The sequence below is a fragment of the Lagopus muta genome, chromosome 1 (assembly GCF_023343835.1).
Source record: "Lagopus muta isolate bLagMut1 chromosome 1, bLagMut1 primary, whole genome shotgun sequence".
NCBI classification, from domain to species: Eukaryota; Metazoa; Chordata; class Aves; order Galliformes; family Phasianidae; genus Lagopus; species Lagopus muta.
The window spans coordinates 14,649,470-14,674,622 of record NC_064433.1 but is presented as its reverse complement, the minus strand read 5'-3'; the positions used below and the strand labels follow the sequence as shown (position 1 = coordinate 14,674,622).

The 25,153-nt window shown below is 39.1% G+C and overlaps 1 protein-coding gene across 3 annotated transcripts in view; it reads left to right on the top strand.

The window, feature by feature from the left end:
* LRRK2 (leucine rich repeat kinase 2) overlaps nt 1–24,379 on the top strand; it is a 62,901-nt gene extending 38,522 nt beyond the window's left edge. For all 3 annotated transcript variants that reach the window (XM_048945776.1, XM_048945783.1, XM_048945793.1), the window contains 22 exons: nt 35–162; nt 1,276–1,494; nt 3,464–3,665; nt 4,280–4,368; nt 5,356–5,543; nt 6,261–6,415; nt 7,341–7,487; nt 7,642–7,833; nt 7,958–8,104; nt 8,431–8,531; nt 8,683–8,873; nt 9,552–9,712; nt 10,477–10,647; nt 12,285–12,385; nt 13,051–13,245; nt 14,356–14,549; nt 14,845–14,917; nt 15,741–15,925; nt 17,284–17,436; nt 18,201–18,409; nt 21,239–21,313; nt 22,931–24,379. In XM_048945776.1, coding sequence (XP_048801733.1) covers nt 35–162; nt 1,276–1,494; nt 3,464–3,665; nt 4,280–4,368; nt 5,356–5,543; nt 6,261–6,415; nt 7,341–7,487; nt 7,642–7,833; nt 7,958–8,104; nt 8,431–8,531; nt 8,683–8,873; nt 9,552–9,712; nt 10,477–10,647; nt 12,285–12,385; nt 13,051–13,245; nt 14,356–14,549; nt 14,845–14,917; nt 15,741–15,925; nt 17,284–17,436; nt 18,201–18,409; nt 21,239–21,313; nt 22,931–23,052 — 3,398 coding nt within the window. In that variant the 3' untranslated portion in view covers nt 23,053–24,379. The remainder of the gene's footprint in view (nt 1–34; nt 163–1,275; nt 1,495–3,463; nt 3,666–4,279; nt 4,369–5,355; nt 5,544–6,260; nt 6,416–7,340; nt 7,488–7,641; nt 7,834–7,957; nt 8,105–8,430; nt 8,532–8,682; nt 8,874–9,551; nt 9,713–10,476; nt 10,648–12,284; nt 12,386–13,050; nt 13,246–14,355; nt 14,550–14,844; nt 14,918–15,740; nt 15,926–17,283; nt 17,437–18,200; nt 18,410–21,238; nt 21,314–22,930) is intronic.
* The last annotated feature ends 774 nt before the right edge of the window (nt 24,380–25,153 follow it).

The following is a 25,153-nucleotide window of genomic DNA, read 5'->3' as shown; positions in this document are numbered from 1 at the left end:
GAGGTTCTAAACGGTGGGATTTTTTTATCATTAGGACAAGAGGAGTTCTACAGTACCCACCCTCACTTCATGACCCAAAGAGCTTTGTATCTTGCTGTTTATGATCTCAGCAAAGGACAAGCAGAGGTGGATGCTATGAAGCCATGGCTTTTTAACATCAAGGTATTAAGCCATAGATATGTACAGAATGGAGTGCCACATTCTGGGGAGCTGCTAATGAGCGCAGATTAACCACAAATACATTTAGAGAGGAGAATAGCAAAGAAGCTCTTCAGTAAATAGAACTAGTAAGATGAAGCAAGTGCTGAAATGTATTATGAATTGGATGTGAAAGACTGACACCATTGTGTACTTGAGATGGCAGAGTGATGTGCAGAACAGTTTGTGTGTTCTGGCAGTATTTTGGATTGAGTGATAAATATAAAAAAGGGATTGTATTAAAAGGATAACGAGTTAAGCATGCTTTTTCTTCTACACTGTTGTAACTTCTGGGAAAAATGGAATTTCATTCGTGTAAAACTGTCTAGACAGTTATTTGAAATCATGCTGTTAAGTTTACGCTTAGCATCCTGTTGTTAAAAGGAATGATCCCAGGACTATAGTAGGGAAATTGATCTTAGAATCTGCCTGTGTATTTTTCTTTTGCTGTACGAGGTTTTTCTTTTGCTTTTGGTGGAATCATCCCATAGTGAACATTAATTGTCTTTTGCTTTCAGTCTGATAGTTAGCCATAGCTGGGCAATGCAGTTACGTCAGGATTTTGTATCTGGGTCCTGTTTGTTAAGCTTACCTTTTTTGTTCTTTTCACCTTGAGCAGTGGTACAGTCAGATTAGCACTGATGAAGAGCACTTCTGATGTGTTGTTCCTTGCTGCGCAGTGCTTGATGGTGTTTTGTTGTTGCACTGTTCCTCTGACAGCTGGCATAGTACCCTGTGCTTTTCCACTGTATTAGTCTCTTCTAATGAAAAATACAATTGCCTGTGTTACTGCCAATATTATTAATCTACCAAGAATGAAATCCAGATCTAAACCACTTCCTTTAAAAAGTTTATTCTGTAGATTTCTGGTTTTGAAGTTTACATGTATTTTGAATAAAGGCATAAAGTAGTATTTCAGATTTAGATTTACCCATTGCTCAAACTTAGAAGAGATATATTTAAAAAGAAAAAGGAAGAAACCGTTTCTTTTGTCACTGTATTGATTGTTTTGACCACATTGTTCACTGTTTACGTGCATATACATTGAGTTAATGGACTGTATGGGTATTGCTACAGGCACGAGCTTCAACATCCCCCGTCATTCTTGTTGGCACCCACTTAGATGTTTCTGATGAAAAGCAACATAAGGACTGCATGAGTAAAATTACTAGAGAGCTGTTGAATAAGCGAGGCTTCCCAGCAATCCAGGATTCTCACTTTGTGAATGCTAGAGAAGAATCAGATTCCATTATGAGACTTCGGAAAATCATAATAAAGGAGAGTCTTCATTTCAAAGTAAGCTGCATACTGTTTGTAACATTGAAAACATCCTAGTTCTAGTTAAGTACATATATTTTAAGGCATTCATTAAACACATAATTAAATACATTTTTTGGTGTGGTAACCTTGCCTTGTATAAAATGCAGACACAGCAAAATAATGATGGAAAATTCCCAGTTTTTACTTTATTTATTTTTCTACCAACAAATCTATTTAACAAAGATCTCAGCTAAGTTTCTTTCTCAAACACTAAGACAGAAAATAGAATATTTAATTTAAAATTGTCCATCTTCTTCTTGTGAATAAATCTGATCAAAAACCACCTATTTTTGTTGGTTAGCAATATCCAATTGCAGTAATAAATATTGCAAGGTTTCAGGGGATCAGGACAGAAGATTCTGTGATTTCTGAAAGCCAACTAATTCTTTATTTAGTGATTTGATATTACACTATGTGATGGAGTTCTTAGGAGGAGAAAAGTAAATGAAAGCAGGAAAAGGCCTCCTGGTTTGAGTGATCCTCCTAAACTGGCAAGTCTGCTCGTAGTTCTGTTGTCCCTAAAGTCATCCCTGCCACCCACCCACTTGTTGCCTAGTCCAGGCACTTGTTGCAGTCCAGGCACAGAGTTGGTAGAAAGACAGGATCCAGTCTATAACTTAAAGAATGTGGGTGTTTTTATTTTTCTGCTTATGCAGTATTGATCATATATACAGTTTCATTAAATGTTCAAGAGAGAAACTGATGTCTTGTGCTTCGAAAGTCACAGGCAGAACTTCATAAATCACAACAGAACCCAGATTACTTCTAAATTATTGCTCTGATGATTTTAATGAGCAAATTCTCTTGTTATGGCTAGCCTCACACTGTTGTGTTACAAAGGAGGGGAAGTGTGGACACTCCTCATTTTCCTCTCTGAGGAACCATCAGCTGAGCCACATCCTTAAACTGCCCATCTTCATTCCACTGTTCAAGGGGTAATTAACCAGTGCAGTAAAAATCATTTCTGTAACACACATGTGCATTCTGACTGTGGTTTAAACTGATGTTTAAACTTCCATATGAAAGTAAAGTAGTCTAAAAGAAAGGAGATGTTTCCCATAAATAATGTAGACACTTTGTGAAAGGAGTTACAAGGTACCTGCCTATGAATTAAGCACTGAATTAAGCACTAAACATGGCCCTCGAATGCTTTGAGTCTTTGAACTTCCACAAGAAAGTAATTACATTTCTGACACAGAAATGCCACAATGCATTGGTATTTAGCTTCTTTGGCAGACTAAGAAGCCAATTGGGAAGTGTTAAGACAATTGTTTCCCATTTCCCCCCAGAAAACAACTTATTCAGCACCTCTGGAGAATAAAAAACCTGACTAATGGCTAGCTAATACCAAAGGTCAAAGCATGTGTCCAGGAAGGAACTCAGACTACAGGAAACAGGAACAAAATCCTTGGCTGTGTTGCTCATCTTGCTAGATTTATTCTCTTCTGTTTTCCGCTGACCATCACCATCAGTTGACTGTGGACACTCTTACTTAGGCGACTACCCTTTTCCCCCTCAATTTTCTGGAGACATTGCAGATTACAAAGAGTGTGATTTTCAAAATTATTTTGTTTATCTGTTGTCCTCTGTTAACATGAGATGCATGGCATTATCTGTTCATACAGCGAATGTTGTCCTTTTACTTCAAATCAAAGCTTCTCTTAGTATCTCTTAGATGTCATGCTAGATTTTTTTATTTTCCTAAATACATGTAATAGAGCAGTATTCTATGCTTTTTCTTTTCCAGAAAGACATGCATACATTACTTCTCAAAGAATTAGTCCCATCTATTTTTCAGAAGCCACATTAATTAGTCAAGGTGTTCTTATTCCTTGCTGCTGCTGCGGTTAGGCTAATATCCATAGCTTGCATCTGAGTTGCAATATTGTTTACACTTTATGTGAATAAATAAATACATTTTATACTATTATTCCTAATTGTACAGATAAGAGATCAGCCAGTGGTTGGTCAGCTGATTCCTGACAGCTATCTGGAGCTGGAGAAGAGAATTTTGCTGGAAAGAAAAAATGTCCCGGTTGAATTTCCTGTGATTGATCAGAAACGATTACTGGAAATGGTACAAGAAAACAAGTTACAGCTGGATGAAAATGAACTCCCTCATGCAATTCACTTTCTGAATGAGTCAGGTAAAACATGATCTTCAGTGTATGTTTTGTTAGCAATTTGTTGTAAATCTGCAGCAGATGAGACTTGTATGGATTTTTAGATTTCACTCAAGGTCGGCTCAGTGTGTTAAACTGAAATGCTGCCCATGGGTAAAATACTGCAGTTTGAAAATCCACATCATTATGTCATAAAGGAATCCCATGATAAAAAGCATCACTCTTGTAACAACTTATGTGTATTGTCACTCCCTGCAAATATCTAATTGCCTGTTAGGCTGCACAGTGCCTGAAGAAAGGTAGAATTGTAACAGTTGGAACAGAATGGCAGGTAACAGCTTGTATCAGCACCATACAGAATTCGTAACATTAAATAATTAACAACATAGAGCATAGCTTCACCAAAAATGCCCAAGTCAGATAGAAACCTAACAAAACATCTGAAAATAAAGGTAAAGCTGAACAAACCATGATTTCATTCTACTCTTCCAAGATACTGACATAGATGCAATAACTGAATTTAATGTTCAAATTGATTGTATCAAGTCACATAAGGAAGACAGCCTAGAGTGGGGCAGTTATGCTGCTTAATATGGAGCATGAGGAATGTGTTGCTAATTACAGTGTGTTTTGTGCAGGCGTACTGCTTCATTTTCAGGACCCAGCCCTGCAGCTAAGAGACCTGTACTTCGTAGATCCTAAGTGGCTGTGTAAAATCATGGCACAGGTCAGTCTCTGATTACTTTCTATGTCTACATTCATGAAACTTTTTCCCCTGTACCAAACCACTGTAACTTATAAATGATTCTTTTTCACTATTTCTGTACATTATTTAGTATTTCTTCATGGCCCAAATTACCTGTCTCTTTCTGTCTTGTTTGCATTCTAAACAACTGCCCATCTCAGTTGTTCCATTTCTTACATAATGCCCAACATAACTTCAACTGCACTGGATGCAGGAAGACCCATGGAGTAAAAAAACCTCAGAGGTGCACAGTAATCCCACAGGATATTGCAATAGGTGGAGGAGAAAGCAGAAACTCTGGATTAAAGTAGTAATAATGGGTGAGGAAGGGCCACTGTATGCTTGTACTGGTGATGTAGGAAAGTGGATGATGCAGAATCATGTAATGGGACAGAAGAGTAACAGGCTGTCTGCTTAAGTGAATCCATAATGATATTTTGATTTAGAAACACCACTCTCAAGCTTTTTGATAAATATTCATATAACCTAACCTCTGAAACTTTACCTTTCATTCAGCAGAGGAAACAGGAGAACATAAATGTAAGCCTACAGAGCTCAAGTAAAAGTAAAAGCTCAAAGTGGGAGTAAGAGTGAGAGAAGACTGGGGACATGGTGTAGTCTGCACTGCTCTGCTTGTGTGAAGTGCTGGTATGAAGGATCACTATGTGTATGTTCCTTTTAGGCTACACTTCCATAAATTAGCTTATAGAATATCTTTCTTATAATATTCTTATAAATAGTGAGAGCTACTGAAGAATGGTAGCATATTAATGGCTTGGACAGGTTAAATTTCATCACTGCTGTCTCCTTGCTGGTTAACATTATGGAAGTCATTGGTTTCACTGTGACATAGAGTCCAGTTTTTCCCCTAAATAATAGACTACCAAATGTTTCAGGGAACAACATTAGTAAGGGAAGTACAATCTAATGATGACTGTACACCTCAAATTGTTTTACTTTTTTGGACAGATTTTGACTGTGAAAGTGGAAGGCTTTTCTAAATACCCTAAGGGAATTGTGAAACGCTCAGATGTGGAAAAATTCCTTTTAAAGAAGAGCAAGTTTCCTAAGATCTACATGTCACAATACTTCAAACTTCTGGAAAAATTTCAGATTGCTTTGCCTTTAGGAGAGGACCAACTACTAATCCCAAGCAGGTAAGCAAAGACCCATAAACCCATAGAAAGTTACCATAATAAAAACCTCCCAAAGGGCTTGCTAGCTTAACTCATCAGCAGAGCAATTTGGCATTTGAAAGCATATTACATACTTATTACTTAGTAAATGCTTTCGGAGACATGTTAAACTCATCCTCTGGCAGATAAGCTTCCATCTTTGAAAAATAAAATGCTTTACGAGTAAAGTACTTCTTTAATAGTTTTCATGCTCCACAACAAGAAGATTATAATTTAGCCTTACGTCATGGTCTGCTGACATTACAGATATTTATTGCAAAGTAAATTTTTACCGTGAATTCTTGTGACTTATTTGCTTGAAGTCAGAACCAATCAAGTTACTCAGAGGCAGAATCTCTTCAAAACAGAGCAGTAATTAAATGCAACCAAAAAGATGTTGTGAATGTGGGCTTTTTGCTCTGTCTGAAGCAAGTAATGGTTTCTCTGCCTTAGGTACAGATTGTGTGTTAAACAGTGCTTATTTTTCTTAATGAAGAATTTTTTTGTGAGGTTGTGATGAGTTTGAATTATAGCAGAAATTTACTTTATCACAAACAGAATAGGCAAATGCACTGTCTGTTGCTGGATAGTTTGTATTATTCATTCATTAATGAATACATTTTGCATTGTAAGTAATGTATGCCATCAGTTTGGATAAAGTACGTCATTAAACACGGTATAATATTTTTGTTCTTTCAGTTTGTCTGATCACAGACCTGTTATAGAGCTTCCTCACTGTGAAAATTCAGAAATTATCATCAGACTTTATGAGATGCCATACTTTCCTATGGGATTTTGGTCCAGGCTGATCAACAGGTTGCTTGAAATATCACCTTATATGCTGTCAGGAAGAGGTACAAATCTTTTGTTTCATATGCAATAGTGAGCATATTTCCTCTAAACATGAGCATGTACATTCCAAAGCTCTAATCCCCAGTTCTATTTTGATCTAGTTATTTTCTGGGCCATTCAGAAATGTAAGAAAAATGGCAGTGGTAATTTTTGTAATTTAGAAGTATCCAGGAGCAATTACTGCATGAGATCTTCACAGTGGTGTGCAAAAGAAAGTGAAGGTGTTAGAGGCCTATTTCTCTCCTTCGAGTGCTAGAAATAAAGTGACTCTTCATACGTGTGCAATATTGTTGTTTGATTCCACAAGGAATATAGGAAAGAAGAGGTTTCCTTCACAGAAGGATGGGTTAATCTGTTCTCCCTATATGAATGTCCAAAAGCTCTGCTTTGGTCAGAACTGTTGATTTTCTTGGAATTTTTCTCTACTTTTTCAGTGTTTTGACTTGAGATTTAGCCCCTGAACTTTGTAATTTCATTCATCTTTGGTTTTTTATATGTGATTTATTAAAACTAGTGATAAGAAAAGTGTACAAATGCTACTTATAACCATCACCTGAGCATAGAATTCCAGTTGCATCTTGATATACCATGTATGTGTGATGGAGGAACAATTTAAATCACTGATTTTTTTCACACATGGCCTAAGATAATGTACATTTAAAGCTGAATGGACTTAGGCATTTGTTTAATCCCTGCATTTTTTACCAACTCATTAAATATTTAGCTTGTAGCTTTGCCTTATAGAGCTGTTGACACATATTCAGCATTTGTGGGGCTGTTCTGACTGCAAAGTTGTATCCTCCATTTTGTTTCTTTGGCCTAAGTGTACAATGATAATTAAACAAATATCATTACTTATTCTGAATATTTTAAAAAATGACTTTCATATTAGAGATCAGATTTTTAATCAATTTTTATATTTTCTAGCACGAGCTCTTCGTCCTAACAGAATGTATTGGAGACAAGGCATCTACTTGAATTGGTCTCCTGAAGCTTACTGTCTGGTGGAATCAGCTGTATTTGACAACAACCCAGACAGTTTTTTGAAAATTACAGCACCTTCTTGCAGAAAAGGTTAATTATTCCTGAGATTGATTTGTGCTCGAGTTTGATTGCAGCTTGGCATTTTGCTTTGTTGTGCTTTTGCCTTTTGGAATGCAAAATTCAGCTTTATAATTTTAAGTTTACCAGATAGAGGCTGTAATTTCCCTGTTTTGGTTTGTTGAAGGTTGCATCCTTTTGGGACAAGTTGTGGATCACATTGATTCTCTTATGGAAGAATGGTTTCCAGGTTTGCTGGATATAGATGTATGTGGTGAAGGGGAAACACTGTTGAAGAAATGGGCTCTGTACAGTTTTGAGGACGGTGAAGAACACCAAAAAATACTACTTGATGACTTACTTAAAAAAGCTGAAGAAGGTACGCATATATCTGAATTTCATTACAGCTATGTTTGTCATGTGCACTTTTAGAGTCCGTGCATCTTCCAGTGCCTTTTGATTGCTGACTGTGCTTTCTTTAAATTCTAATGTATTTTTCTCAGGAGATCTTTTAGTAAACCCAGAGCAGCCAAGACATACCATTCCCATCGCTCAGATTGCTCCCGATCTGATCCTGGCTGACTTGCCTAGAAACATTATGTTGAACACTGATGAGCTGGAATTTGACAAAGCTCCTGAATTTCTCTTGGGTAAGCATTATTTTGAAGGTCTTTTTAGGAGAGCTTACATTGGCAAATCTGTTGAAATCAGTTCTGCAATGTATGAAAGACAATTGAGAGATTTCTCCTCAGCAGAAATGTTTTTTTTAAGATGCACAGAATTTCAGGCTATTCAGTTCTGAATTTTCCATTAACTGTTATACAGGGACTCTGTTTTTAATGTGTTTTGATTATTGATCATGATGTTTACCAGTGGATGATCCACACATTTTAAAATAGGATCCGTTTGGCTATTTTTGATATATGACTGATATACCTTTGTTTTTAATATTCTTTTCAATGTTGTTTTTGAAAAGGTGATGGTGGGTTTGGATCAGTGTACCGTGCCTCCTATGCTGGAGAAGAAGTTGCTGTAAAGATTTTCAATAAACATACTTCCCTCAGGCTCCTAAGACAAGTAAGAAGTGATGCTTTGTTTTCTGTAGTGCTGCTTGTGGAATACCAACCCTGGTAAAGAGCTTAAAACACTCAAGTACTGTGCAAGACTATTTCAAAACATTTCAGAGCTATGCTGCCCACAGTATTTCATCTGATTTTACAATTTTCAGGAGCTTGCAGTGCTTTGTCACCTCCATCATCCCAGCTTAGTGTCTTTGCTGGCTGCTGCTGTCCGTCCCCGGATGCTGGTGATGGAATTAGCCCTTAAAGGATCTCTTGATCGTTTGCTTCAACAAGACAAAGCAAACTTAACTAGAACACTTCAGCACAGGATAGCTCTACATGTAGCTGACGGCTTAAGGTAAAGGTGACTTCTGCGCTGCTGTAAAAAAACAACTGCATTTTGGACATACTGAAAATGAAAAGCTAATCTTTTCTTACATCTTCAGCAGAACACTTACTGGGCAGACAAATACCTGTATTTTTCTGATGATTATCTGATACAGAGCACAAGGTTTTTTTACCTATTTTTATGTTGTTGGGTTTTTTTCTTTTTTGTGGTAATAAGTGGTGCTCACAGAAGCAGAGATATGGCAAAAGCATTGATTGGAATTTGCTATGTGGCCATGGATTCTGTATTAAAGTATCACAGAAATTAATTCAGTTACATTTTTACGTTTCTGAAAGTCCACGAATGTCTTCAGAAGCTCTGGAAGTGTGACCATGAAACCACAAAATCTGCAAAATTTGCACAGAAAGTTCAGCTTGTGAGATTGTTGTCAAACAGCCACTGACACTGCAGATAAGACTTGGCACTAAAGTTCTACAGTGTTTGTGTGGCAGTAAATACTGTATCAGAACAATTCTGAAGCTATTATTTAGTAAGGCAGGGTCGTGTTGGTGATTCTTCACTTTTTTGTTACACATTATTTCACATTTGAAACCACAATTTTCTGTTGTGGGAACGATGCATGTAGTGTTTGTGTACACGTATCCCTGAATTATGAATGCTTCTAATAAATACTTCTTTGGTTAACAGGTACCTGCATTCAGCAATGATCATTTACCGTGATCTAAAGCCTCACAACGTGTTGCTCTTTACCCTGTATCCCAATGCTGCTGTCATTGCAAAGATAGCTGACTATGGCATTGCCCAGTATTGCTGCCGAATGGGAATTAAAACCTCTGAAGGCACACCAGGTCTGGAAAAATGCTTTGGCTTACATCAATTCAAAAAAATAGTAATACTTTTTTGTTTAAGTTTGTAAGAAGCCTCCTGTCTACACTGTAGTTGAAATCTCCGACTGTGGTCATGCTCATATTGTACATTGTGGTATCAGATTTGTACCCCTCAGCATTTATTCCTTTTGTGCTCTAACCCCTCTTAGAGAATTACGAATCATAGAATCCTTAGAGTTGAAAGGCAGAAGTCTTCTTTTAGTATAGATTTTGAGGTACTGAAGTTATACTTCTAAAAGTGTTTGTTGTTTGAATTTTCAGTAATGCATGGATAGGTCCTTTGTTTGTTTGTTTTTTAAGGCAATGAATACCTGCACTGTTCTCTCACCTGCAAGAGAACTATTTAGCATCAGTCCTAAAGCACTGAGCACTTGAAGAACTCTGAATGGTTCCTTTAGGTCTTTGAAATTGTTTATGACATATGGCCTCAAGTGTTAGCTCTTCAAAAAGACTGCAGACTTGTTTTTCATTTTAATTTTTATGATAAATAAATTATTTTATACCTATTGGTGCAGGAGGTCTGTAATTTATGTACCATCTCCTTCCTTTACATTGATTACTGATATTTTGGTTAGTCTGCCACATGCAAACTATTCCAGCCCAGAAACAGTGTGACATTTTTTGTTTACTGCCTCTGATATTTTCATCAGTAAGTGTTTACTCTTACAAGAACAAAGATGGCTTCAACTTGGTATGAATCATAAATATTAATGATTTATTTGCAGGATTTCGAGCGCCAGAGGTTGCCAGAGGAAATGTTATTTACAATCAGCAAGCTGATGTGTATTCATTTGGCTTGCTTCTCTATGACATTTTAACAGGAGGAGGTAGAATAATGGAAGGTGTGAAGTTTCCAAATGAATTTGATGAGTTAGCAATACAAGGAAAGCTACCAGGTATGCCTTGTTTCTTCCAGATCTAACATGAAACCAGGCCATTTGCTTCATTTCCTCTAAAAATAACAGCTCTTGTTTTACGTTGTATCTGATGTTGATCGAAGTAGAGTCCAAACAATAACACTTTTTAGAAACTTCTATTTCCACACAGTCTTAAATAGTGAGAAATAAGCATCTATTCAGCGTACGTTGGTTGTAATTTCAAGGCATCAAGTTCATTTTAGAAGGAGATAGAGATTTTCCATACTTACAATTTTGCCCAGACCTAACTTAGATGAGCATTGCTTGAGGTATCTTCTAAAGTCATGTCTGGACTTGACCCTTGCCTACTACTTTTTAATGTAAATCATGTAATGTATCATTAAAATAAATCTACTTCTCTTCTTTGATCACGATACATTACTGATTTTACATGATACATTATTGAGGAGCTGCTTATCTCACAATCTTTTGAAAAATCTTATAAATGCACTGCCTTTAAGAGCAGCCACTGCCCGTGAAGGTTTTAAATAGTAATCCCCTTGAATGTGTCAGGCACTGGGAGTCCCTGCCTAGCTATGTAGCATTCTTCAAATACCAGATGCAGTGCAATATGTGGTTGCTGGTTGCTGAAGAAAGGCTAAGCAGGGTGAACATGATGTAGTCAGCAGGACAGTGTAACTCATGGTGTTCTCATTTATTGCCCTGCAATAGAGGATAAGAAATGTTCTTTAAGGCTGAAAAGTCACTCCATCTAAGAAAGGGCGGTTATATGACTTCTCTATTTGAGAGATAGAGTTCACACATTTTCAACTCTGTAAAGAGAATAGTCCAGTTCATAATAATGATCAGAAGCATTAATTACTGGGGATAATACAGCTCCATCTGTATACATGGTCATCTTTTATATATTTCCACCACAAAAAGGACTGGCTGAGTTCACAAGTAAACAGAGCCCATTGTTTTCTAAACAGAATATGTTCATTTGTAGCTTTTACTCATTAACTTACTAATTCATGCTACCTCTGCCTAATGGAGGACTGGAGTATCTGCTGTACATGTTGATGAGTCAAGAGGAAAAGCAGTACAAGCACTGGTACTCATGAGTGATTTGTTCCTCCAGTGGTCAGCACCTTTAGTGATAAGATGCACATTCAAAGCACTGAGTGGGGATTTAAACTTCCATATCTCATAAATACTATTTGGAGTTGCTTATCTGAACTGCTATAGCATTTATTGAACACAGGAGAATAAATCTGGGGAAAAGAAAAAATTGTCGATAGGAATTGAAGAGACTACAGACAGAAATTACATGCCCTGGAGTGGTCAGCGTGAATCTTAACATAACTCACACATATCTGATTCAGTCCATCATAAAAAGGGACTAAATGGATTCAGTCCCTTTTCATGAGGACTGAATCCATTTACTTTAACTGCTTTTAATGAGAAAGACTCTAACTCCATGACTCTCATTTTTCTGTGATAGCAGATGAGCAATTCCAAGCTGTTTATTCTGACATTTTGCCTCAGAGCGTGGTATTACTTAGAGCAGTTTTGTAAGAAGTTAGATGGATTCTTAAATTAAGGAGAAAGTTATTCAGAACTTGTAGTTCTGCTGTGAGAGGCTGCCTAAGAAGTTATCTTATTTTTCATTTAAGATCCTGTCAAAGAATATGGGTGTGCCCCCTGGCCTAAAGTGGAACATTTAATTAAAAAATGTTTGAAGGAAAATCCTCAGGAACGGCCAACATCTTCTCAGGTATTACTTAGTGTGTTTATTAGTATTTCTGTGATAGATGACACCGTGAGGTTATTGTGCTATCTAAAAAGAAATAGCAGGTTTTCATCAGTAAGAGGCACAGTGTTTTCAGTGTTGTTTTCCTTCTCTGGAAAGAAAACAACCATGGAATACTGCCTGCCCTTATTACCCAGGATGAACTGTTCCATTCAGATCTACCAACCATTTATTGCAGCCTTCTGTTTTTCCTTGTTTTGCTCTGTAATGATGATAGTGAAACAGAGTGCAGATTACTTCATATTTTTTACTGGAGTTATGCAAAAAGGACTTTGTTGTATAATATCAGCACAGATTCCTCACACTGTTCCATGCATGTGAGAGGAGGAACAGTGACGTGGATCTGAAATCTACTGTCTGTTATCACACATCACAGTGCTCTTCATGTGAAATTTTGAAGCATGCCTTAATCCCACTGATCTGAAAAATAAGAAAATGAAGGTAAAGTTGCTCGTTGAACATTGCTCATTAGTAACAATATACAAATTAGCTAACAATATACAAATTAGCAGACTTGCTGAGATAGCATGTCTGTATTCCATAAAACATTGTTATCCATCCCTTGTTATTTATTTAGCCCTGTACAAGCCCTTGTTATTACCATGTGCATGCTGTGGCTTTCTTTGTAGGTGTATGAGATTTTGAATTCTGCAGAGCTTATCTGTTTGATGAGGTATGTTTCAATACCCAGCACTTCCACAGCAGAGTGCATGGTAGCTGCCAATCAAAGCTGCAAGAAGGCAGGAGTCTGGATAGGCAATGGGAACACAGAAAAAGCACAGCTTTCATTTGTTAACCTAAATACAGATGGACATACTTGTGAGGTATGTGTGAAAGTTGTCATTTATTATAACTTCATTGGCACCCAGATGTGTTTCAGAAGAGTTAACTGCATTTGAACAGTAGGATATTGCTTCTGGACAGTTCAGCTTTGAGAGATCTTGGCAAGAAAAAAGATTTCTTGTAAATGAATCATCCTTGCATCCATGAAATGTAACAGAAACACTCTCTTATCCTCTCTTCCTGCCATCCTGCTTGAACTTTTGACTAATTCACTTTTCAATACCATGTTTCTTTCTTACACTGAGATGGGGATTGGAACATGATGATCCATGGGATCCCTTCCAACCCAAGCCATTCTATGATTCTATGGAAGCTATTTATTTCTAGCATGGAGGCTAGGACGAGAAGTAATAACTGTACAGCTATTACATACCCTTTGTGCCTCCACGTCCCCTAATAGTCCAGCTAGTCTCTTAACAATTCCTCTCTTCCCAGGTGTGTCACCTCCTTCTGACACTTTGGGTGATAACCTTCAGCTCTCTTGATTTGCTTTTTGTTCGTGCCTGTCTTGTGCCAATAGAAAAGTTTTACCCAGGCTTGATGAGCTGTGATATCCATGTGTTTCTCTTCATCTTCCAGAACTGAGTGTGACTCATCATCAAAGCTTTTTAAATTGAATTTCCATAAAGCGTCTGCCATCTGTTGAGTGTGATACATTTGAATTAGTAGACTTGGTATAAATTGTATGCCTTATTTTTCTAAAACTAAAATGGAAAAAAAAAAAGTTGGACCTCTAGCTTTACTGTTAGCAACTAAACTGAACCAATATTGTGTAGCTCCGTTTGCTTAATGCTCTGATGGCTTTTGAGACCCTCATTAGAATAGGAAATAAAGTATTTTTCCCAGTGTTCATCTTAGAGATTTTCCTATGTGCCGTTTGAGGCGGCCTTCCCAGCGCTATGAAGATAGATGTACAGGTGAAGATTGTTCTGCTAATCAGGAATTAGATGTCATGGAGAACACCTTCATGGGAAGACTCAATGCCCAGGAAGATTGTACCTTATTTTTGCTACCAGCAATTTACTACTGTTTACCTGCATTAAGAACACAACCGGTTTGCTGAGTGTTTTATTGTTTTTTTTCTGACTCAGGATATTGCAGATAGTAAAATTTTAAGTTTGGCGTTGGTGACCCTTCCTACTGAGAAAGAAAACTGGATTGTGGCAGGAACCCATTCTGGTTCTCTGTGGGCAGTGAACACAGAAGATGAAACAAGACGGCACCGTCTGCAGAAGATGTCTGATTCTATCACCTGTTTATACTGCAATTCACTTTCCAAGCAAAGGTGTGTATGGCTTTTAAGTATTTTGTGTTACGCTTCAAAAGTGCCACAGAACAGAGATGTTCAGAAAGTGACAGTTCTACATTCATGAGATGCTTTTGTTCTATTTTGTCCATGTTTTCACTTCCTTTTGTATCCAGTGTAACTGGGAACTATAGTCCTGATCACAGGTGGTTGTATTTGCTGATAGGGTTCAGTGAAACTCTTGAAGCACCAGTGGTTACTAATTTAATTTTGTCTTACCTGATTTGTGCATTTTTTTGAAATCATTGCTTTATTTTGTTTTGTTTTATTTCAGCAAGCAGAAGAATTTCTTTCTGGTAGGCACAGCTGATGGTACACTGGCAGTGTTTGAAGACAGAGCAGTAAAGGTAGATTTATTCTTTCTAGTCTGTTCTAAAAACGCTGCCAGTAATATGTAAAGCACTTACTGATAGTGGCTTTATTTCTTGCAGCTTATCTTTAAATTGCTTCTCTAAAATTAAAAATCATTTTTCTGTACAGTCTGAGGGGAGCTGCACATGTTTTACAATAAATGTTTTAACCAGTATTTAAGAGGGGAAAATTATTGGTGTTCTAGGACTTAGCAGTTCTATGATTCTGTGACTCTGAAGGCCTGACTAGAGAGGGGCATTAATAGTTACTATTCAGAATATTCTGAGACCATCTCCTTTAGCTATTGCTCCTACGGTTCCTTTTTTTCTTTTCAATCTACACTACATTTTCCCTCTGTAAAACAGATACTTCAAGAAGACAGTATTGTTTAGACTCCCTAGAGGTCAGAGCTCTGTTCACAGAACATATAAAGAGATGCCAGTAGCCATTCCTGTTGGCTGGTTCCTGAGGGTTAGCTGCTGCCCATAGGTAACTTAGGGCAGTTATGGAGTTGCAGTGCACTTCAGAGCTAGAACATGGCCTGGTCTGGATTTCCACTAGGATATCAGTGTGGCTTTCTTGGACTGGGCCAGCAGTTGTAGAAGTTACGAGTCCCAGCTCTGTCCTATTTCTGTCCACACAGACTGTATTCTTTGGGCATTCATAAGGGACTTGCAGTCCCTGCCATCCTGTAGGGAGAATGTTTCAAAAGATCCAGCTGTGAATATCCTGTGGGTTGTGTGGTGTTGCTTTAACAGTTCCTACTTTGTGTGTCTGTGTGCTCCTTGTTTCTAATGGAGAGCGTATTTCTTCCCGCAGTGTAAGGGTGCAACACCTTTGAAGATATTAACCATAGGAAATGTTAGCACACCACTGATGTGCTTAAATGAATCCACGTATTTATCTGAAAAAAATACAATCTGGGGAGGCTGTGGAACAAAGCTCATAGCTTTATCTAGTGATTTCTCTGTCCAAAAGCTGATTGAAACAAAGTCAAGCCAACTGTAAGTTTTTTAATGTAATGTCACTTGGCTCTTTTCTTGTTTGTGTCAAAGATTTCTGATGGTACTTTGGTATGATGTCTTGTTCTGGATCTGTTTGGGTTTTTTAAGTTCATCTTTCCATTATTTTCCTTCCATAATATCAATGAAATACAGTGTGCATTAAATCAAGATCACCGAGTGATGTGTAAAGTATTCATTGCTGCTTTTAAGCAAGGGAAATGCATTGTTACTACATGAAGGGTTTATGATGTCAATATGTATTTGAAAACTCTATAAATGCTAATGAACACTTTCCTCCCTTGATGGCATTTGTGTAAGCTTTGGTTGCTTTAGTCAGAGGCTACACTCCATATTTTGAGCAGCATTTCTCCTTATGTGTTGGTATTGCACGTGCATCTATCTTTTTGTCCTGTATAGGGGAATCGTGTGTGACTGCTGAGCTCTCACTATTTAGGTAGTTTTTGGAGCTGTGATTCTGATCTGGCTAAATCCTGCTCTGAAGTTATGGGCGTTTTTCCTGAGCTTGTAATACAGGGTTTGATTTGATACTAATAGAGAGAATTATTCTAGGAAATGAATTTGCTTTGGAAAATAATGTTAACGTAAAGGAAGAAACTAAAGCTTTGGTAGAATTCAGTTCAATGGCAAGATGGAAAGTGTGTCACAGGAGTGCTTCAAGCTTTGAAGGAACTAACTGTGCAGTTTAGCAAATGAAATTGTCAGAAACAAGTAGCAGTAGGGAAAGCAGCAGTGTTGCTGAGTCTGTTGTCAGTGTCTGTGATTTGGAGCTGCTCTTCAAGACACATTGAAGAGGCAGTGGAATAAGATAACTCTGATTAACTGCAGGGCTAGTAATAATTCAATGTGTAGATCTGGATGAGAGCCAAAGTCATTTGTAGAGAAAAGCAGACAAAAGGCAGTTGGCTGCATGGAGATGAGCAGAGCAAAGTGAACTCAATCTCACTGCTGCTTTTTAGGCTTAGTCATCCTTGGTAAGTGACCCTTATGGTCTTGTGGGCCCTGCAGCAGCTGTCGGGTAGCTCCAAATATTGAAAGAGTGGTTAAAAAAAAAGGTGGAGTTTGCCCTGCTGTGATGTGAGCATTTGTGATTTGAGCAGACAGGCAGGAAAGATTTGGAATATATCTCCAGGGGTATCACCAGTGCAACCTCACCACTGTGAGAATTCACACTAAAGTGTAGGAAGGTTACAGCAAGCCCTTGCAATTGTATCTTAGCCCACTGGGGTTGTAAGGCTGAATAAATCTCTTCAGAGTTACAGACAACTTGATTATATTCAGATTTTTTTTTTCTGCTGGATGTTTTCTGTGATTCTGACTGGAGTTTTTCTCTCTTCTAGGTTCTGCCACAACGCTTACAGCGATGCAAACATTATTTCAATAGCAGTAGACAAATCCATCTACTTGGCAAAGAAAAATAGCCATTTTGTGGAAATCTGGGACAAGAAGACAGAAAAGCTTTCTGAACTAATTGACTGTGCGCATTTTCTTAAGTAAGTACTTTATTTTAAACTGATGGCCTGTTGCATAGAAAGCTGACTGAAGGTTGCCTTCTCCAGCGTATCTGTACGATGTGCTAGATATACATACCTCACATTTCTGGTGATAAGGGGCTTGCCCAGTTCCTTAGGGGGATTTCTTTCCTCTCTTCTGGCCCAGAAAATCAAAATATTCCATATGGAATCTCAGATCTCTAAGACCTTTATTATATTTCACAACCTGTGATTTCAAGAAGATTAATTTAACTCTATTGAAGAAGAAAGTCTTTTGCTGTCCTCAGCTGATTGGGTAAGATAATCATGATTTGTGTTCAGTTTTACTGCCTGCATCCCCTAATAAAAAATGTCTTCTCTCTACATCAGAGTTTTAATAGCAGTGACAGCAATTTACATTTGCATTTAAATTGTTCCTGCCTCTTCCTTAGCATTCCACATCCATTTCATTTTTTATGAAGGCTAGGAGCAGCTTTAGATGTGCTCCTCCCCCTCTGCAGAAACCCTATTCTCCTGCAAACTGAGGAAAAACAGAAGTGTACCTGCCTCCTATTTAAAGATCTTTTCCAGGACACTGGCTGGTTCTTAGAAGTCCAGTAGTTTTCATCTCAGACTGTTTAAATTAAATGAACTGATTAGCATGAGGTATTTGCAGTTTGTCTTGATGAATGATCATTTGAAAGGCTGGCAATGAGGGAGATGTTCTAGCAGCTATGGGATGGCATGCCACCAAAATTTAATACAAATTCTCTCCACACTTTTAGGGATGAAGTGGAAAAACTAAACCAAGAATCAAAACATAAAGTTGCTTATTCTGGAAGAGTGAAGACAATTTGCTTGCAGAAAAATACTGCACTGTGGGTAGGGACAGGAGGAGGACATATCCTGCTACTTGATTTATCAACACGTCGTCCTGTACGAGTAATAGATAACTTTTGTGACTCTATTCGAGTCATGCTAACAGCTCAGCTAGGTAAGTAAAGCCATCAAATGACAAGCACTTTGAAATCAGTGCCAAGATTAGGCTCACTGGCTTCTGGCTGATGCGGTGTTCCAGGTACGGATCAGCATTTTCCGTGTTCTGTTCATTCATGCTATTCTGCTGCTGTCATCTTCACTCAGTGTCAGACAGACCTACAGGCTGCCATAGCTGTGCTCACAGAAAACAGCAGCTTTCCCCTGGCTTATCATGTGAACACCCCCACCTTCACTGTATCCTTTGTGCTGTGCTTCAGCACAGCTCTCACTGTCCTCTTGTCCAAAGGCATTGTCTTAATCTCTGTCTGCCTGTGTTGATTCTCCATCTTAAATTTTATGCTTCTGGTTTCTCTCCCTGTGGAGCTTGTTGTGTTTTATTATTTTCCTTAATTGCTAATTTCCTGCTTTTCTTCTACCATACTTATTCAAGAATTACAAAGTCACTTAGATTGGAAAAGACCTTTAAGATCATCAAATCCAGCCATCAACCTGACCTACCAAATCCCATCATTAAACTGTGTCCCTTATTGCCATATCCATCTCTCTTAAATACTGCCGGGGATGGGGACTCCATCACCTCCCTGAGCAGCCCATTCCAAAGCTTGATCCAACTTCCCCCATGAGGAAGTTCTTCCCACTGCCCCATCTGAACCTCCTCTGCTGCAGCTTGTGCCCATTTCCTCACATCCTATCACTTGCCACTCAAGAACAAGGACTGACATTTTCCTTGCTGCATCTTCCTTCCAGGTGGTTGTAGAGTGCAATGAGGTCTCCTCAGCCCCCTTTTCTCCAGACTAAACATCCCCAATTCCTTCAGTTGCTCCTCAGGACACCTGTTTCTTCACCAGCTTCAATGCTCTTCACTTGCACTCGAGCAACTCAGTGTCCTCCTGTAGTGAGGGGCACAGAGCCCAGCCCAGCACTCGAGGTGTGGTTTCACTGGTGCCACATACAAGGATACAGCCAGTCCTGCTGCTATGCTGCTTCTGATGCAGGCCAGGGCACATTGATCTTCTTGACCACCAGTGCACACTGATGGCTTTCCTTCAGCCAGCTGCTCCTGTTCCGGAGCCTTCAGCTCCGGGTCCTGTTCTGCTGCACAGCTTTCCAGCCACTCTTTGCTGAGCCTGTACTGCCTCATGGGGTAGTTTAAAGCTCAGAGCAGCACCCAGCACTTAGCCTTGTTGAATATCATTCAGATGCTTTTTTCAGGCTTGAGTCACAGGCAGATAGCAGCAAAGCTGGAAGAGTGTCCCAGGCTTGGACTCAGATGAATACATATGTGCTGTTCCCACCACCTCATCAGGCTGCTGTGATGCAGTGATCTCACAGTGCTCTCAGTGTTGTATGAGTCAAAAAAACCTCCATTTTCCTCTGGCTTGCTTTTGCCTGGGACAGCAAGTTCATATTCTGTTCCTCAGCTCTAAGTGTGCCAGCTTCTGAGTCCAGACCCACTAACACAGCATTATGAGTCCTTCTGGTCTTGATAGCTACAGTATGAGTGCTGTTAAGGGACCCTTCTATTTTTAGTGTTTTGTACAAATAGAATAGTTACCATAAAAGTAAGGTTTCTGCCTCACGTTATTGCCATTGGCAGGAAAATTATATTGTATGAAGTAATGCTGTGAGACTTCACAAGCCTTGAGTTTCATACACTTGGTTTCCAGACTATACAGTATTTTTAATCAAAATTTTATAGAGGGAGAAGTTAATACTTCATGAGAAATGGATTGGTTGCATTTGCACACAACTCGAGAATGGCAAGAGACTGATTCATGCCATTTGATGTGTACTTTTTCCTTTTGATCATTTTCTCCCAGCAATTATTTATAGAAGCTGGGCTTTTCTCCTGCATTCAAAGACTTTGGTTCCACTGGTGTATTCACAGAAGCCCTGGAAATGGCACCATGGCTGCTGAACTGTTCTTCATTTTAACATTAAAATACATAATGGCAGTGTAACTATTTTCAGAAAAAAGGATTGTCAGATGTTGATACATCAATTTTATCTTTCGTTTACGTATGAATAAGTGAACATGTCTTTTTCTAATTCTGTCACTTGACAATTCACAAATAATACACAAGCCATCGTCTTTAGGGGATGGTTTATGTGTAAATCTGTGTTTTAGTTCATTCTGCAAGTAACAGTGTAGACTTCTCTACAGTAAGCCAGGCCTCTAGTCTGAGTAAGAAATCTTGCACTTACGTTCCCATCTGTTCAGTACGAAGTATGGACAGAGCTAGGTGCAAATAAGGCCTGTTGTGAAACCTCTTGTCGTGGGAGATGCACAAATCTCCCTTCAGCCCTCTGCAATCCAACCACTCTGGCCTCCCCAGTTGTTTTCCACATTACTCCAGAGGTACCTCATTGTGATCCATCCCCTATTTCTACTTAGTTCTGAACTCTTTCAATGAGTTTGTATCGTATTTGACTGTTTCACTTGTTTACAACCAAACTGATTGCTGGCACTTTCTGCTGGGCATTGGAACTTTGCAGCCTGTGCCTTCACTGTGACATCTGTTTTCTGCGACTGCTACGTCTGCACATGGTGAATAGCAGAGTACTTTGTTCTCAGGCTAGTTCAACAGGCTGAACAGCTGATCTAGGCTTTGAACTCTGGTCAACCCCTACATTAAATAGAGACATTAACTGTATTGTTTGTTTTCATGTTGCATTTTCTCATGGTGGATGACTATGAATAAAGGGCCCAAAGAAAAATTCTGATTTCTGTCATCTTAGCAGCATTTGTAAGCTACTCTTTCTGTCCTTAAATTACAAAGTTCCCATTAAAATTAAAATCTGACCTTTCATTTCTTTGAAAAAGGGAGTCTGAAGAACGTGGTGTTGGTTTTGGGATACTGCTACAAGGGTGACACCGAAGATGACAAATACCACAAAGGTATCTGAACTGTGTTTTATTAGTTTATATTATTGGTGGCGCAGAAACTTTGATGCTTGGCCACCCTCTGAGATATATTTGGAGAGCCGATGATCAACATTTGATACACTCTTATTAAAATTATTATTAGTTTTTGCCATCTGCTGCATTTCTTGGCTCCTTACAAACAGTAGCTACCTGAACTGATCAGATGAAGCTACTCTTTGAAGGGCATATAATTTTCTGGAAAACTATTTTCTGGAGAGTAATTGCCCATGTCTAATTGGAGAGTGTGTCAAATGGATTTCCAGAGGGGCCTCCAGGAATATTCAGTGTTCTTGTGAACAGTGTGGATGAAGGAATAATGTATCTGCTTTTCATTTTGGCAGACAACACTTAGCTCAGAGAAGCCATGAGCACAGGGGAGGACAGGATTGGAATTCACAGCAACCTTGACAGATTGAACAAATGGTCTGGAAGGAATTGGATACAGTTCAGTAAGGACAGATGCGAGCCCTCAAATGTAATGAGGGGAGATCTGCAGATCTGCTGTACCAACATGAGGAAATGGTCAGCTTAAGCAGTGATGCTGAAAAAAGGCTTATTTTGATCACAAATGAAACATGAGTCAACAGTGTCATGTTCCTGCAGAAGGGGCCAAAACCGTTCTTGTGCCAATAGAAAAATGGCTTCTCTAAGACATGGGAACTAATTCCTGTGCTCTGCTGAGCTCTGATAAGGCCTCAGCTGGAGGAGTGCATCCATCTGGGACACTGCTGAACGATCTGAACTGTTAGGAATTGTCCAGAGGAGAGAAATGCAACCTCCGGGAAATATTGAAGATAGATTCTTAATATAAAGAAAGCATTCAAAAGATATGATAATAGGCTTCAAGTGTGTAAATAAAGAGGAGGGGAATAACTTCAACATACTATTCCCTGTGGGTAGGATAAAGGCTAAGCAGTTTCTATTACAGCAAGGGAGATTTAGGTCATACATCAGGAAGAACTTCCTGACTATTAGGATAGTGAGTACTAGAATAGGAGGATAAAATTAAGAACAGTTACAATTGATGCTCTCTCTGATGCCCTTCTTCAGCTTTCTCCCATCGCTGTTTCTGACACTCTTGATAACAAGACAGTGTACAGTTAAAGATGGCAAGTGTAGATGAGTTGACTGCAGCAGAATAACAGTCAAACTAAAGACTGAAGAAGTGGCCCTGTTTCAGTATTTTCACTACCTTCTGAAATCAGTTGTCAGTGAATGGTTTTGAGCTTTTTATGCATTCTGGGTGTATCTGCTCAGAAACAAAGATGAAATGTTATGCTGCCACCTCAATATTGGCGTTGACCATAGCTCAGGTCAACACCTTCTGGCCCACAGGCACCAGAAATGGTTTCTGAAGCACTTTAAAATGGTTTAAGAGCTGGAATCCAAACCATTGTGCAAATACAAATGGCTGTGGCCTGTAACTTAAGTACTACACACTGAAGGTGTTACACAGCTTAGCTTCCAGGTCCTAAATATTATACCTCAGACAGGCAATTAATGAGCAATTAAAAGATGAGCAGACAAGCAAAATCACTTCTATTTACACATTTGTTCTATTGCTTTTTTCTTTTTTCTTTTTTTCCCCAGAATTACAATCCTGTGTGTCAGTGTGGGACATTAACCTCCCCCATGAAGTGCAAAACCTGAAGAAGCATATAGAAGTGAGACAGGAACTAGCTGAAAAAATGAAGAGCTTCACTTTAGACTGAAAAAAACCCTGCAAGTGCCATTCTCTTTCCTAGACCTCTATCCTAACTCACTGTGCAATATTCACAGCCTCCTGTTGCTGGGCTCCTTAACCCAAACCAGGAAAGAAATCTTCCCAAGTCATTGTGTGACTAAGAAGAAAGAAGGGAGTTATTTATAATGTTCAAAAGGACAGAAAATCATTAAGAATTTCATAATGTAAAGATTATCACGTGTCTGTTTACTCATGAAGTTCTGTGCCAAGCAACCGTGGCTCAGCTTTGGGATAAGTTTGTTCATCCAGTTTTTAATCCCTCTTCAATTGGGAATAAGCCAGAAGACTGAAAATGGCTCTGATTTTCTTCATTATCTCTACTGAGTTGACACCATAGTAAGAAGCAAAACTGAAGGCTCTGTTTGCTTATTGCAGTCTTGTATGTGTGAGTTGTCACTGATGATTCACGTTTTATTCGTGTCAGAGCTCTTGACCTCGGCCAAGCAAAGGAAAACATTGTATTTCATATAAATTACTGAATTTAAGGAGCATGTAATGACTGTTTTCACGAGGAGCAGTGCAATGAGCAGATTACAGTCTTTGCTTCTTTCATCAGTAATTGACATTTTCCATTGCAATCAGAAAACCAAACTGTGCTAAAATAATACAGTTCCTCTGAATTCAGAATTGAAATGCACTGACCAGCTCTGCACCTTGGTGCCCTCTTGCAGTAGTGTGGTCTGCCCTGTTCTGAGCAAGAGTCACGGAGTTAGGAACGTTTGCATCCATGCACATCTATTGCACAGCTCACTTTTGGAGGCCACGGGAAGAAAGAGAGAGAGAACTCCTGATGGAAATGCTGCTATGGCTCATACCACAAAGAAGGAAGCACGCTCAGGTTCTTAGTGCAGCTTGCTTGTTTGCTTGCCTCAGACTGGGGGGGCAGGGGGAAGGCACTTCAATATATAGGGCAGAGTTTTCACTTAGGCTTGTTCTAATTGATGCAGTTATTTGGGGGTAGGCAGTGAAACCTCAAGGAGTGCAGGAGTTGGCCATCTCCCACGCATAACTCCCACCAGAACTTGTTGCCACACACCTCCATTGCTTTCTGCCCATCGGTCCAAGCTGCTTCTTACAGCCTTCACCTCATTAAGTCCCTCCATTCCATCCATCAGAAGACAGAGCTCATTTTCGTGTTGTGATATCGAAAGAATCCATAGGGTGCTCCTGAAATCCCGCAGAGCAGAGAACTCTGAGCTACTCCTGAGTTTATTCTCTGGAGCAGAAGGGTCAGCACCCTGCAGGCTCTCAGTTCCATGTCCCAGTTCTGAAGAACTTCTATACCTGGACAGCAGCAGTTGTGGCAACTGCAACGTCCAGCTGTAGCACTGTCCTATTTGCTGCCACTTGTGTGCAGACTCAGGATGCCTTTCAGATCTGTACCCCAGTTTTTTATGCATTCTTGTATTCTGCACACAGAAGATAATGTGCTATTTATATGGGATTTTATAACTCAGAAAATATATATTATAATGAATACATTTTAAAAAAAAGATTATATGTGATGCAATTATGTTTATTTATGAGATATTTTGAGATGTAAGCTTTCTACCTTTTTATTAAAGTTGTGCTTTGTTAATGACAGCCTCCTTGCTCATTGCTCCATTTCCAAGAAGCTTTTCTAGACAGCTTTTGTTGCACTTGATCCCTTATGTCTACACTTGTATTTGTGTCCCTGGGGAGGAGAAGCACTGTGCTGAGAGGACCTGTTAGACTGGTCCACGTGAGGAGGTGACCCCAGGCAGTGCTGCTCCCCTGCAGTCACTACTGACCCATCAGAAGATCACTGAGCAAGAACAACCCACAGACTGAACCTGGCCTAGGGGGGTGAGTGTTACAGGGGTAACAGAGCCACAGGGCCAACAGCAGCCAACCAAAAGGCAGGAGGCCATTACAAACACAGCTAAGCTGGCCACTGCTGGGGACTGGCCTCCCCTCCCAGCTGCAATGTGCTCAGCACAGCACAAGCTCTATCAGATGTGATGCTGCCTGCATCAGGATAACATCCAGCATCTGAAAACTGAAGATAATCTTTACTTCAAGAAAAGCCTCTTTGCCCATGGGAAACA